General features: G+C 40.6%; 3 protein-coding genes across 3 annotated transcripts; 2 read left to right on the plus strand and 1 right to left on the minus strand.

Moving 5' to 3' along the window:
- Nucleotides 1–5: 5 nt before the first annotated feature.
- On the minus strand, nt 6–2,907 carry cenph (centromere protein H). The gene is made up of 10 exons (XM_034541124.1): nt 2,628–2,907; nt 2,025–2,165; nt 1,779–1,834; nt 1,662–1,707; nt 1,475–1,543; nt 1,300–1,356; nt 1,161–1,224; nt 540–591; nt 294–454; nt 6–172 (listed from the first exon to the last, which is right to left on the minus strand). Exons 2-10 carry the CDS (start codon nt 2,144–2,146, stop codon nt 80–82), a joined length of 720 nt encoding a protein of 239 aa, XP_034397015.1. The 5' UTR covers nt 2,147–2,165; nt 2,628–2,907; the 3' UTR covers nt 6–79.
- A 476-nt stretch (nt 2,908–3,383) lies between these two features.
- On the plus strand, nt 3,384–8,124 carry LOC117736815 (betaine--homocysteine S-methyltransferase 1-like). The gene is made up of 8 exons (XM_034542391.1): nt 3,384–3,515; nt 4,014–4,146; nt 4,399–4,511; nt 4,622–4,813; nt 4,890–5,037; nt 5,132–5,314; nt 6,763–6,991; nt 7,212–8,124. Exons 1-8 carry the CDS (start codon nt 3,495–3,497, stop codon nt 7,303–7,305), a joined length of 1,113 nt encoding a protein of 370 aa, XP_034398282.1. The 5' UTR covers nt 3,384–3,494; the 3' UTR covers nt 7,306–8,124.
- On the plus strand, nt 8,020–11,746 carry LOC117736816 (betaine--homocysteine S-methyltransferase 1-like). Its single transcript, XM_034542392.1, has 8 exons — nt 8,020–8,124; nt 9,398–9,530; nt 9,783–9,895; nt 10,006–10,197; nt 10,681–10,828; nt 10,926–11,108; nt 11,212–11,440; nt 11,637–11,746. Exons 1-8 carry the CDS (start codon nt 8,107–8,109, stop codon nt 11,716–11,718), a joined length of 1,098 nt encoding a protein of 365 aa, XP_034398283.1. The 5' UTR covers nt 8,020–8,106; the 3' UTR covers nt 11,719–11,746.
- Nucleotides 11,747–12,677: the final 931 nt, after the last annotated feature.

Consider the following 12,677-nt stretch of genomic DNA (forward strand, 5'->3'; position numbering starts at 1 on the left):
GGTACTGGTTTTAGCAGTTTTATTGATTAGTTATTGGACAATATAATACAGACACATATACAGTAAATAGATTTATTCTCTAATCAGAAATGGAAAATTCCTCCAGCGTCATGGCGATGTCTCGAAGTTTGGGATCGTCCAGCCAGTTGACTTTACAGGCCAAGAGGATGCCCTGAAGATAAACACTTACATTAATACAATACCTGCAAATGTCATTGTAGGCATTCACTATTTTCAAACATTGTTCGGACAGATACTGCATTTAATTTAAACACACTTTCCGATATATTTACCCTGAGCACGTTCTGTGTCATGACGGTCATCTTTTTGTATTTCTCAAGGTTCGCCTGGCCTCTCTCCAACACAGCTTTGTACTTCTCTGTATCTGGGTGGCCTGCCTTAGACGTCAACTCATCCATCTCTTTCATTTTCTCATGCGTGAGCCGCTTCATCTCTACAAATGCAAAAAATGTCAGCAAACTGGGCCGTGTAAAAGCTAAATCAAATAGTACTTTTCCGGAATAGATCATAAAACGTACCGAGACGCCGCTTCTGTATTTCTGTGATTTCATCTTGAAAAACTCTTGACTCCTGTTAACAAAAAGTGATCCGGTTCAGAATTAATTATCTAAATTTCTCAGAACACTATTGATGTAAAAATTGTACATTGATGTCGATCCTTATTTTGATGAAGAAAAGAAAATACATTTGCCTCTGTTGAGTTTCCTTGATTGTATTGTTTTATTCAGCTACTGGTACTAACTCTGTCGACAGTGTAGCATCAGGACCCTTATTCTACTCCCAGAATATATCCAAATTTGTCTTGAATAATAACTTCATAAAGAGGAGCATTAACAACTCTCCTCAGCTATATTGTCTACAATACCAGCCATAAATGCATCAGTTCATCTAATGTGGCGTAAGACAGCAGCATAAGAGCATAAACAGAGTGCCACTTCCTCTGATGTCAAAGCACAGTTATAAAACTATTTAATATTTACAAGTTTTAACATGGTAATATAATTGCAGACAAACACTATATATATATATATATATATATATATATATATATATATATATATATATATATATATATATACACACACACACATATACATACATATACATACACACAAACAATAGATAATGAGGCTGCTTACTTGCTGAAGTTGTTTTATTCGTGAACATAGATCCATGCAGCGATTACTCTCAGCTTTCAGGGCACTGAGAAAAACACAAGTGTCAAAATAATCAAAAATATGTTTTTCAGTTGTGTCAATATGTTGTGAATTGACTTACAGTGCCTCTGAATCATTCCGTTTCAGTTTTTCTCCAATAGCGTGCCACATCTGCATTCTGAAAGACACCAGTTAAATCAATGATTGGTCAAGGTTTACTGCTTCTTTAGTTTACTGCTATATACAATTTATGGTGTAAAACTCACTCGTAAAAAAAAGATAAATCATCAGTTTACCTGTGCAGTGTCAACGTGCTGTTAAAATGAATCGTCTTGACTCTGTCCAGTTCATTAACATATTCTGACCTGCAACATTTATTAAAATATATATATTTGTTAACAGTATACCATTTTAAATTGACTCTTATCTTTCAGGTGGTCAACATTTTAAATAAACTTCAATAGCATCATTTTAAATACTCACAATTCTCTCCCAGCTTCAGATGTGCTGCATGATCTCTTACTTTTCCCTGTTTCAGGAAATACTATTAATGCTTTGTTTCTGACAATTCAATATGATAGAAAAATGCTCGTTATATACCTGCTTGTAGCTGTACTGCCATCTCAAAGCACTGGTTGGACATCTGTTGTTTTATTCTAAAAACAGTAATTTCAGCAATTAAAAAAAAGCTCCTAATCATTGTCTTATGACAGGAGGTCATGTGTGTCATGGGTGCATGATCCAGGTAGATGAGACTTTTAAACACTTGTGTAAAGCTTTGATTCATCAATAAACCAGCACTTAACCACAATGAAAGAAGTATTAAAGCAGATGCGGATATAAAACCTCAGCATATCTGCAGGCGGGGCATCTTTCTGTCCGGTGGAGCTGTCAGGAGCTGGACCATAACTCGGTGCCACAGCCTCCACCATGTGGTGGAGGTTCCCCACATTGTCAGATGGGTCCATCACAAAAGAGTGGTGGTGCCTGTCGGGACAAATTAAATCAGATGTCAGATCAAAAGGAGCTTAACCATTTTAGTATTTTAGACCCAAAAGAATGAATTACTACTCATATGCTACATGTAATAAGCTAATATCCAAGAAAAAACATCAAGGCAAAGTTTAAAACAATAGAAAAACAACCACACCAGGTGTAAATGTAATAGTCCAAAACTAATTAACTAACTAGTTCACAAGGGAAACAGTGAGTGAATCACTGAATTGTTCAGCAGTATATCAGGTAAATTCAGTTTATGTATGTACAAAAATAAAAACCTGCAAAGTGGTAACTGAAGTAAAAAGTTAAAAGCCTGCCCGTGGTGTAGTGGAAGTATGAAATAGCAGAAGAAATTATAATAATATACAACGTCTATGTAACGTAGCCGGGGTTATATTGAGGACCTTTGAGCTATTAACGCTTTATTAACGAACTGGGTTGAGATCTCACCTTGTTTGATTGAGGTTAACGTTGCAAGTAAATAAATAAAGACCACGTTATCCTTCCGGGTGCTACGACTAACGTGAACGTTATTCAGACATGACGTCGTCCTCTCTGCCGGTTAACGTTGTTCGTTACGTTGCTAAGAATGTGGATTACAACGTTGACAATAACTTCACAAATGCTGCTGCCGCACGTTTCACTCATCAATTGTATCACAGTTAACGGGGTTATGAAAAATATTTTTTACGGGTTTTGTTTACTTCCGTTTTCAGATCGAAATCCCGCCAGGAAGTGACATCAGATTTAGGGTCCAATCAAATTGAGCGGCGCCCCCTGGAGGCGTTTGTTGACGTGGAAAAATCAAATGGAGCCATTTAACCTATTATTTAACCTACTTGCATAATCAGTTGCTAGGGAGTAAGGTACTCTTACTAGACGTGTCATTGTTTTTCAAGGTTAACAGGGTCCAAAGGTAGATTTACTAGCCATTTATTGTGCAGTGCCCCCACCTTCTGTTGAAAGGATTACAGATAGTGATGGTTCCAAACTGGATTATGGTGTTCTGAGTAACCTTAAAATAAAGAAGATTACAAAGGATAATACCTTTATAACTAATCATTCTAACAATATAATAATAATGTTATGCAAATACTCTCATCATTAATAACAGGCGAGGCAAACAAGACAACAATTAATTCATAATAAAATAATTTGCTATGATCTGCCTCGTCTGGAAAGCGCAGCGGTTTATGGGTTAAACATGGCTGCCTCAATCTCGTGAGATATCGTATCAGTGACGCTGTGAGCCCGGAGCATATAGATATCAACGAGCGCAAGCCTGTTCCTGAAGACTGTACCCAGACTTTGTCGACGATGGAGAGCAAGAAGAGAAGGGTAGGAGTCACGGCCCAGACCTGTCTGTCGCAAGAACCTCCGTGTGTTATAACGCTTTGCTTCGAGCAGTTAATTATTCAAACCACACATCGATGACTGCCTCCAAGTTAACGAGCAACTCACACACAGTTCTGAGTAGTGTGCGAGTTTCTTCTCCATTCGAGCAGACCTGTTATTAAACATAAATAAGGATATCCTCATGCGCAGTGTCTAATAACAGACTAGAGTAGTCTAGGCTTCGTTAGCTATGGATATGTATATCAGGCTTTTACGGTTTAATCTGAGATCATTTAATTAGTGCTAAACCGATTAGAATAAAACCAAGAGGCCTGACAAAAACTGATTTCAATTCGGCACGGTGCACCTGGTATGACCCAGAGGTATGTCATACCCAGTAATTGATCACTTGATCTTGAGTGTGTGTGTGTGTGTGTGCGTGTGTGTGTGTGTGTGTGTGTGTGTGTGTGTGTGTGTGTGTGTGTGTGTGTGTGTATTCAGGGTATCTTGGATCGACTAAATGCTGGGGAGGTGGTTGTAGGAGACGGAGGTTATGTGATGCAGCTAGAGCGACGTGGCTATGTAAAGGCTGGACACTGGACACCTGAGGCAGCTGTTGAACATCCTGAAGCAGGTATAAACCGCCTATGGCTGGATTAACCCAGGGGCAAAAAAATATGCCCCACTTCACAACCCATTCTCTGAATCTGTGCCAAGTTTCCGTTAAACTTTACACAAAATGTGTAAACCCAATAAAAAGTAAAGCAATAACTTTGTTTGACAGATGGCCTCTCTACAAGACAATGCAATCAGAATGTGTGCAGAGTCTATCTCTATGAGTTTTGTTCACAGAAGCCACTCCTCTGTATCTATCTCTTTCTGCCAGTGCGGCAGCTGCACAGGGAGTTCCTGAGAGCAGGAGCCAATGTGATCCAGACATTCACCTTCTACTGCAGTGAGGATAAACTGGAGATCAGTGGCAATGTCTCCAACATCTCCGTCAGTACAAAACCTTTCTCATCAAACAAGAACATTGTTCTGTTTACATCACATGATGAACATTACTCAAATATCAGTCTGATGGTCCACTTTGTTTTTGTCTGATTCAGGGGGCTCAGATCAATGAGGCAGCTTGTGACCTGGCCAGGGAGGTAGCCAATGAGGGGGATGCATTGGTCGCTGGGTGTGTATCCAAGACTCCATGTTATGTGAAGAGTCACAGTGAGACCAAAGTCAAGGCCATCTTTAAGAAACAGATGGACGACTTCCTCAAGAAGGATATTGATTTCTTTATCGTTGAGGTATGAGCCACACTAAGAGTAATAACTGTACAACAGATGGTAATGTGCTTACGTTCACTGTTTATCACTCCCGCAGTTTGTTGATCATGTGGAAGAGGCAGAGTGGGCAGTGGAGGTGCTGAAGACCAGCAGTAAACCAGTGGGTGCAACACTGTGCATCTCCCCCCAAGGAGACATGCACGGAGTCCCACCTGGAGAGTGTGCTGTCCGACTGGTCAGAGCCGGTAAACTGGCCTTCTGTGATGTACTTCAAGTTGGCAAAAATGTAATCATGTTTTTGGTGAACTATCTGAATATGTTTTATGTGTTCATGTGCAGGAGCTGACATTGTTGGAATAAATTGCCACTTGGACCCTCTGACATGCATTCGTACAGTGAAGTTGATGAAAGCGGGATTAGAGAACGCTGGTCTCAAAGCTCATCTCATGATCCAGCCTCTGGGCTTTCACACACCTGAGTGCAACTTAGGTGGATACACCAGCCTACCTGAGTACCCCTTCGGTCAGTATTTGAATAATACTTTTGTGCAGAATACAGAAAAGACGGTTTGCATTCAATTATATTATCATTATTCTACTACATTAATATAATGTCTTGTTTTTGTACCATACAGAAAACTTAAAGAATTACAGAAAACAGCAACAATGTTGGCCAAATGGGGTCCATGGGTCTATAATTACATGATCCTGCTCAAATAACCCAACCATGGACTTCAAACCCTTTAGATAAGATGAAATAGAACTTCAGTAATCCTGAAAGAAACTATTGTGCCAGAGTTTGATCAAAGATTACAACAGAAGAATAACAAAAAACTATGCACATGAGATTGAAATGTAAAATGTAATATTGAACATGATGTGGTTATTGTTTAAAGTGTCCGATGATTTAGCTGTCCACCTGCAGAAGGGGGAGGAGTTGTATAGTTTGATGGCCACAGGTAGAAAAGACATCATGTGGTGTTCTGTGGTGCACTCAGGTGGTCTCAGTCTACGGCTGAAGGTGCTCTGAAGTGACTTCAGTTGTCCAGAATACTGAGTACTTCCCTCAGCAGCCTCCTCCCTAAAACCTCCACCACAGACTCCAGTTTGACTCCCAAGACAGAACCAGCTTTCCCGATGATCTTATTTGGTCAGCTGCCTTCAGCCTGCTTCCCCAGCACACTAAAGCTGAAGATGACACTGGCCACCACCAACTGATAAAACATCTGCAGCATGATTTTCCAGACGTTGAAAGAATTCTCCTGAAAAAATACAGGCTGCCCTGACCTTCCTCGTACAGAGCCTCAATATTTTTTAGTCCAGTCCATCTCATTGTCTATGTGGACAACTCTAGCCAACCTGTGATGTCGTTGCTGATCCAGGCCACTAGTGGAGCACTCACGTTATGGTGTTATAGCACTGGACACAAATCAATGAACATGACTCTCACAGTGCTGCCTGCCTCTTCCAGGTGAGTAGAAGCTCTGTGTGGCAGAAAGATAATGGCCTCTTCCACTCCAATGCGGAGCTGGTAGGCAAACTGCAGAGGGTCCAGAGATGGCTCCAGTGATGACCAGTGGAGCCTCAGGACCATGCCGCTCCAGTCACTTCATGACATGTGAAGTCAGAGCCGCTGGTCCGTAATCACTGAGGGGGTTTGGTTGCTTTTTCATGGGGACAGGAACCAGGCAGGATGTCTTCCATAGGACAGGGATGGCCATAAGGCTAAGGCTCAGGTTGAAGATGTGCTGAAAGACCACGCACAGCTGAGCAACACATCCTTTGAACCCTCTTTGAGCACTTACGCGGTATTGTTAGTTTGCAAACTGTATTTTTGTATATTTAGGTATACGCTCATACCGTATGAGAGTAAAGCTCATGTGTTGCTACTTTTTTAACTCTCGATAGCAGTTTGATGAGAGCATAAATATAACAAAATGCCCAGACATAAATATATTATTCTCCTCTCAGCAATGGAGACCAGAGCAATGACCCGCTGGGACGTCCATCAATATGCAAGAGAGGCTTACGATGCTGGAATTCGCTACATTGGTGGCTGCTGTGGATTTGAACCCTACCATATCAGAGCGATAGCAGAAGAGGTGTCTGCAGAGAGAGGATTCCTCCCACCAGCTTCAGAGAAGCATGGACTCTGGGGAGCTGCCCTGGGGATGCACACTAAACCCTGGGTCAGAGCCAGGTAAGACTGAACAGAATCACAGCTGCTATATTTAAAATGAAGCTGCTACATCTGCATTGAGCAATTTCTTAAACAAAAGACTGACAACTATGTATTGTACATGCGATAGTATAGTGACAGTTGTTACAAAGGAGACAAATAATGGGAAAAATGAATTGCATGTTCTGGATTTGCACAAGTGCTGGTTTCCAACGAACTGATCTACCTAAATGTGTTTTAGGGCTCATCGAGAGTATTGGGAAAACCTTTTGCCTGCTTCTGGACGTCCCAAATGCCCTTCCATGGCCACAGCAGCTGATGATTATGAAAAATAGCTGGAATCTAACAAACCAATGTAATCTCTTATACACTGTCTGATCAGATTATCTACTTTTTAAAAATCAAGAATGAGAGTTAATGTACTGATCTAACAGCCAGTTGTTTACAGAGATTTGTGAATAGCTTTGTACTCAATAGGCCCTTTCATTATTTCACTTCATTATTTAGTCTGCCAGTGCTCTCCACCTTTCATAACTTGGGCTCAGTCATCAGTAAATAAACTTTCCGTAACTGTATAAACTATCCCTTCACTTAATACATTTGACACTGTTTGTCTTTTAGTTAATAAGGATAATAGTTGTAAAACACCTTCATAGATTTATCAGTTGTTGATTGATTGTTTGAATTTGCTGTGAAATATTTTCACTAAATAAATCCCACAATAAATGTATCTTGTTTTTCCAACAAACCTTTTTTGGAAAAAAAAGCAATGCTATCTTTGTTACTGTATATAGAAAACACGTGTGTGACAATTATTGTCTCTTTAATTCACAGTTTTCTTTTACATTGTCTTTGTATATTTCCGCCATTTATGCGCAACAGTAACCGCTGCTTTGAGCGAAACAAATTGTCATTGATTAACATATTCTCTCCAGTGTCTGACTGACTAATTGGATACTGATAGTTTCAAACGTCCCTTTAACTTATGGGACAGATATACTGCCTCCACGCCCCGTGGTGGCTGACCACGTGCACGTGCGCAACTCGCGCCGTCGCTGTGGTTTCTAGTTGTCGAGCTTTGGATCTCAGTTGCTTTTAAAGTTGTGCATTCTAGTCGCACCTGGATATTATCTACGATGGGGAGCAAGAGGAGGGTGAGTGTCCATTGCACTGTTTGTTTGTATTGTATTCTATTGTGTTGTATATTTGTATTATGTTGTATATTTGTATACTGTATTGTATTGTATTGTGTATTGTGTTGTATATTTTGTGTAAGCACACTGAGAGTCACCTTACCAAGTCAAATTCCTTGTTTGTGCAAACTTACTTGGCCAATAAAACCTGATTCTGATTCTGATTCTGATTCTGAGTGAAAGAAACGCAAACAGTTATCTCGAGATTTGACCGACGGGGAATTTAGTGAAACTGGGAGACGAGTCCGTGCATCAACTGTCGATAATCAGATTTGAGGTGAAATTCACGGAGGAGCAGGTCGGTCTTGTCCCGGAGGTTGTGAACATGGACTGAAATGTACGGAGCCATGTGACTTATTGCTAAATATAGAAATAAAATGTGTTTTTTGAAGTACACTGGGATCTATGATGTTTATCACACTGTATACCGTTTTGGCATTTAGCGTCTATTCAGTTATTTTTACAACTTGTGTATGAATGTCTGTACATTTTTAGTAAGGGAAACACTGCAACATATTACCTATTCAGATTCTGAATATCTTTTCAAGGGCTTGTAAGGTACTATTTTTAACACGTTGGTCTATAATTCAGGATAAATTGTAAATCTGAACATCTAAAATAATTATTTGGAGTATTTCATCAACATTGGCCAACGAAGAGAGACTCGAACCATTTTCAAAAGACCTGGCAACCCTAATTTCTTTTTTAAATGAACAGAACACATCATGGACAACCTTTTAATGCACCTGAGTTAGCTGTCTCTAAAGTGAGCTCAGCATTTTATTTGAGCCCTGAAGGGATATTTATATATATATTGTAGCGACCCTGTGTCAGGAAAGCTACGAGATGTCATCTTGTTTATTGCCTTTATTCGGGGACAGTACACAGGCTACTGTGGGCCGTAGTCTAGCCAAACAACAGTCTACTCCGTCTGCTCCCAGTCATAGATTAACTCTCAACAGCAAATAACACAAACAACAACATCCCCCTTCACTCACTCTGCCAATCCCAAGTATGTTCATGTGTCCGACCCACCCCCATAGGTAGCTAGGATGATTGACAGGTTTCACAGCTACACAGATGTCATGAGACCTTCACTGACCTCCTGAACTCAGTGATTACCATAACCAATATTCTTATTTAGAACAACTTCTTCCTGTAAACACAATAAAACTTATAACTGTCTGTCTGTGTGTGTGTGTGTGTGTGTGTGTGTGTGTGTGTGTGTATTCAGGGTATCTTGGATCGACTAAATGCTGGGGAGGTGGTTGTAGGAGACGGAGGTTATGTGATGCAGCTAGAGCGACGTGGCTATGTGAAGGCTGGACACTGGACACCTGAGGCAGCTGTTGAACATCCTGAAGCAGGTATAAACCGCCTATGGCTGGATTAACCCAGGGGCAAAAAAATATGCCCCAATTCACAACCCATTCTCTGAATCTGTGCCAAGTTTCCTTTAAACTTTACACAAAATGTGTAAACCCAATAAAAAGTAAAGCAATAACTTTGTTTGACAGATGGCCTCTCTACAAGACAATGCAATCAGAATGTGTGCAGAGTCTATCTCTATGAGTTTTGTTCACAGAAGCCACTCCTCTGTATCTATCTCTTTCTGCCAGTGCGGCAGCTGCACAGGGAGTTCCTGAGAGCAGGAGCCAATGTGATCCAGACATTCACCTTCTACTGCAGTGAGGATAAACTGGAGATCAGTGGCAATGTCTCCAACATCTTCGTCAGTACAAAACCTTTCTCATCAAACAAGAACATTGTTCTGTTTACATCACATGATGAACATTACTCAAATATCAGTCTGATGGTCCACTTTGTTTTTGTCTGATTCAGGGGGCTCAGATCAATGAGGCAGCTTGTGACCTGGCCAGGGAGGTAGCCAATGAGGGGGATGCATTGGTTGCTGGGGGCGTGTCTCAGACTCCATGTTATGTGGAGAGTCACAGTGAGACTGAAGTCAAGGCCATCTTTAAGAAACAGATGGACGACTTCCTCAAGAAGGATATTGATTTCTTTATTGCAGAGGTATGACTAATAAAAGTAATTAATTTTATATTTATTTCCAAGGTGAATAACTATGTACAATCTATTGTAATGTGCTTGATCTCAACAATTAACCAAATGATTATAATAATAATGATCATTTAATGATAGCTAGGAAACTCTATACATAACTATTCCCTTTTTTATCTTACTGTTTTGGTTACTGATAACCTCTGATAAACCCATGTGCTACCTGCCAAGTCCTCAGTGGCATATACAAAAAGTCAGCAACTCGCTGGTAAAGAAGGTTGAGCATGTAAGCAGCTAAAGAGGCAGATATATCTTTCCTGTGGGTTGGTGGAGTGGGAGTCCAGACTTGAACTCAACCAAAGTAATTAGGGTGTTTTTTCTTCACACATTGTAGCAAAAAAATATGTATTAATTGATGAATTACATTTTCAGTGTTTTTATTTTGTACTGCTTCTTTTTTGAGGTCAAGCTTTATTCATTGCATTTTCTCTGTAGTACTTTGAACATGTGGAAGAAGCAGTGTGGGCAGTGGAGGTGCTGAAGACCAGCAGTAAACCAGTGGGTGCAACACTGTGCATCTCCCCCCAAGGAGACATGAACGGAGTCCCACCTGGAGAGTGTGCTGTCCGACTGGTCAGAGCCGGTAAACTGGCCTTCTGTGATGTGGTACTTCAAGTTGGCAAAAATGTAATCATGTTTTTGGTGAACTATCTGAATATGTTTTATGTGTTCATGTGCAGGAGCTGACATTGTTGGAATAAATTGCCACTTGGACCCTCTGACATGCATTCGTACAGTGAAGTTGATGAAAGCGGGATTAGAGAACGCTGGTCTCAAAGCTCATCTCATGATCCAGCCTCTGGGCTTTCACACACCTGAGTGCAACCACACTGGATATCTCTCGTTACCCGAGTTCCCATTCGGTCAGTATTTTATTTTGTGTAAGAAAAAAAAAAAAGATATTCTGCCACCCCATATATGCAGTTTGAAGAAAGAAAAAATGCTAATATGTTATTCTCCTCTCAGCATTGGAGACCAGAGCAATGACCCGCTGGGACGTCCATCAATATGCAAGAGAGGCTTACGATGCTGGAATTCGCTACATTGGTGGCTGCTGTGGATTTGAGCCCTACCATATCAGAGCGATAGCAGAAGAGGTGTCTGCAGAGAGAGGATTCCTCCCACCAGCTTCAGAGAAGCATGGACTCTGGGGAGCTGCCCTGGGGATGCACACTAAACCCTGGGTCAGAGCCAGGTAAGACTGAACAGAACAGTCGCTGCTCTTTTAGGTAGGCTTCGTTTTTACTAAAGACAATCAACAGTCGCCAGAGCTGATATTTACACAAACGATAATATTACAAATAAAGGATAGGATAACAGGGAAAAGTGTTAGTTTCTGCCCTGCACAACTATTGATTTATAACCAACTGATCTACCTAAATGTGTCTTAGGGCTCATCGAGAGTATTGGGAGAAGCTTTTACCTGCTTCTGGACGTCCCAAATGCCCTTCCATGGCCACAACAGCTGAATAAGGATCATCAAAAGCAGGAATAAAACATTTTTCCACAAGCACATGTCTCTACTGCAATATTCCTTATGACTGACCAGATAAGAATAATAATGTATTGACTGTACTATTGAAATGTATATTGTAACAGGTTACCCGGTGAGTCTCGGACTTAACAGATGCTGCAACACGGCTTGATGTAGTTCCAAAACCTTTTATTGGCAACAATCACAGTACAGCTGAATGACGGCTCCTCGCTTCTCTCTCGCCTCTCAGTCCCTCCTGCTCTTTATTGGGGAGAGACAGACAGATTAACCCCAGCTGAGACTGATTAGACATCATTCCGGCACTGTTCCCTGATATATTACAATTACTTTACATTTGGTGCGAAGCATTCCTACTAAAAATGGGTTTACATCATTAATTTATGGTTAGGTTAGACACAGCCTCAAAAACTTGAGGTTTAACCGAGATTTAAACTTGGACCGCTGAATTCAAAGTCCAGGGTTTCATGGTTTCATACACCATGAAACCATGCCCATATCAAAATCACCAACTTTCAAGATGTGGAGTCATATGCTCTTCATTTGGCCTTCAAAAGGTGTGAGTTGCAAAATTAGATTAATGATATGCTAAATTAATTTAAAAAATGGTGGTCTAATAATGTATTAAATGTGGCTCGTGAAAGTCGGCTTTGTCTACTTGTAATCCAGTGATAATGTGACGCATGCATGAATAAGCATCATAAAGTCACACTTGGGAGGGTTTTAGTGCAAGTTGAGTGTTTTGATAAGTCTATGACTAAACTGCACAAACATATTATAGTTGTAGTAAATCCATAGTACGGTCGTTAAGGACCTGATTTCGTTGAAAACGTGGTTTATGGCTGAGGTCTATTCATCTTTTTCAAGCACCAGAGATAAATGATGGCCATAGGACTTGAGACTGACATGGCTGCTGTGGATTTGAGCCAAACCTTATCAG

This window comes from Cyclopterus lumpus, chromosome 9 (genome assembly GCF_009769545.1).
Source record: "Cyclopterus lumpus isolate fCycLum1 chromosome 9, fCycLum1.pri, whole genome shotgun sequence".
Lineage (NCBI taxonomy): Eukaryota > Metazoa > Chordata > Actinopteri > Perciformes > Cyclopteridae > Cyclopterus > Cyclopterus lumpus.